The sequence below is a fragment of the Trichechus manatus genome, unplaced genomic scaffold (assembly GCF_000243295.1).
Source record: "Trichechus manatus latirostris isolate Lorelei unplaced genomic scaffold, TriManLat1.0 scaffold00412, whole genome shotgun sequence".
Taxonomy (NCBI): Eukaryota; Metazoa; Chordata; class Mammalia; order Sirenia; family Trichechidae; genus Trichechus; species Trichechus manatus.
Genome location: NW_004444348.1, coordinates 31348 through 33279, shown reverse-complemented (window position 1 = coordinate 33279; position 1932 = coordinate 31348). Strand labels below are relative to the sequence as shown.

The following is a 1932-nucleotide window of genomic DNA, read 5'->3' as shown; positions in this document are numbered from 1 at the left end:
TTCAGAATCAGCAACTGATTTTAAACTCTAGACTGAAAAATGTAAATTATAGTGAGCTTCCAAGCTTGTTCAAAGGCTGAACTGTCCACTAGAACTGGGTAGTCATTTAAAGACAACAATTAAGGCAACAATTTTGGATCATTTATTTTCAAAATCAAATAGGTTAAGCTCAGTTTAATCTTTATAGACATTTAACAAAACATGGCTCAACCTCATAACCTACATATTTTATCATATTTTGAATTCAATCTTAGCACATATAAATAAGTATAAAACTATAAAATCCCAGCTTTAAATGTTAAAATGTCAGAATCTCTTTTAAAAAACTTAAAACCTTATGAATATATAGCAACTCACCACAGCTTATTGCCTATTTGGTAATCATAACTTATTCAAAGATTTCAAAAATATACTCTCCTAATGAGTTAAGAATTTCATATAATTTTATTTACTAAAAACTACAATTTGGGTAAAAGGTACAAGGTAGGGAGAAGGAAATGCTGCAGTTCAGAGACTTGCTTGATTTCCAGATGGAATTTTAACTTACAAACTTTACAGTTAACTTTACATTTATTATAAATATAGGTGGCCATTAATAAATGGGGAAATTAACAGGACTTTCCTCTTCATCTTCAAGCTTTTCAGAAGCATTAACAGGACTAGTAAATTCAACTCCAAACTGTTCAGAAAGTTTTTTTAACTTCTCTTCTAAGAGAATATTTTTTTTTACTTCTTCCTTGTAATTATACTTCAGATCTTCAATTTCTTCAAAAAATGAAGGATCAAAATTTTCCAGTTCTTTTTTCAGTTTTTTTATTTGTTCCTAATAGAAACATTAAAAGGTGCACAGGAATATAATACATTTTCTAGGTTTAGACTAGAGAGATTTAATTATAAACATGATAGCCCCAGCAACCTGAATAAAATCAAATATAAATGCAGAAGTATTTTCTTAAGATTTTGTTAAAAAGATTACATTGTACAATATATATGACTGACTTGTTAGCTGTCAAATCATATTATTTGTTCCATACGTTATAATCCACTTTCTGACTAAAATTTGTTAATTTTTTTAGATTGTAGTAGAACTTTATCTTTCTCCAAAAGCACACTAAGTACTCTCGGTGAGGCAATCAAAAACACTTGGCTGTTCATAGCATTAAAGTTATTTTGGTTAAAATTTTTGGTTTTGGCTTCATTTATATTTACAAATATACAACTGTTAATGAGTAATGATCCCCTTCTTGCAAATATAATTAGGGCAGTCCAGGGCTTCTGTCTAAGTACAAGTTAGGCATCTGAGTAAAGGTATAATTTGAGCTTTAAAGACTACTTAGAATAGCCAGTGATCGCTAGCTAATTCTATTATTCATGCCCTTCTGTTTACAAAGTCTTAAAAGCAGTAAGAGAAAATCCTTGAGAACAATCTCAAAAGGTACTAACTAAAAAAACACTGTTCCCAGTGTGACCCAAAACTTAAGAAAATATTAAAATAATGAACTGTTTTTGTGTTAAGAAATAAATTTACTCTTTAGTCTTTCCTGTTTGTTTTGTCTGCATGTTTTGTAGCTTTTGTTTGATATTTTTCACACGTTCTTATTAGGTGCCATCGAGTTGGTGCCGACTCATAGCAACCCTCTGAATGATAGAATGATGAACGTAATGAACCTTGCATATCAAGATCAAATATTTTAAATATGAAATTTAATTATAGGAATTTTTGGAATGTATACTTTACACTCAAGGATGGTGATGGTAAAAATAGTTTTCAATGGCTGTTTTCCTAAAACATTTATAGTTCTAAAGTCAGATGTAATTAAATATTTAATTACCTTCAAATGCTGCTTTTCTAGATCTGAAGTTTTGAGCTGTGTCTCTATATCTTTTATCTTTTCCCTTAATTGATCAGTATCTGTCAAAAAAGTTATAAAA

General features: G+C 29.3%; 1 protein-coding gene across 1 annotated transcript in view; it reads right to left on the bottom strand.

The window, feature by feature from the left end:
• Positions 1–13: 13 nt before the first annotated feature.
• Positions 14–1932, bottom strand: part of LOC101346809 (centrosomal protein of 290 kDa) — a gene marked incomplete at its 5' end in the record, with an annotated part of 23867 nt that continues 21948 nt past the window's right edge. The window contains 2 exons of the mRNA XM_023725801.1: positions 14–823; positions 1833–1912. Of these exons, the coding sequence (XP_023581569.1) occupies positions 593–823; positions 1833–1912 (311 nt within the window). The remainder of the gene's footprint in view (positions 824–1832; positions 1913–1932) is intronic.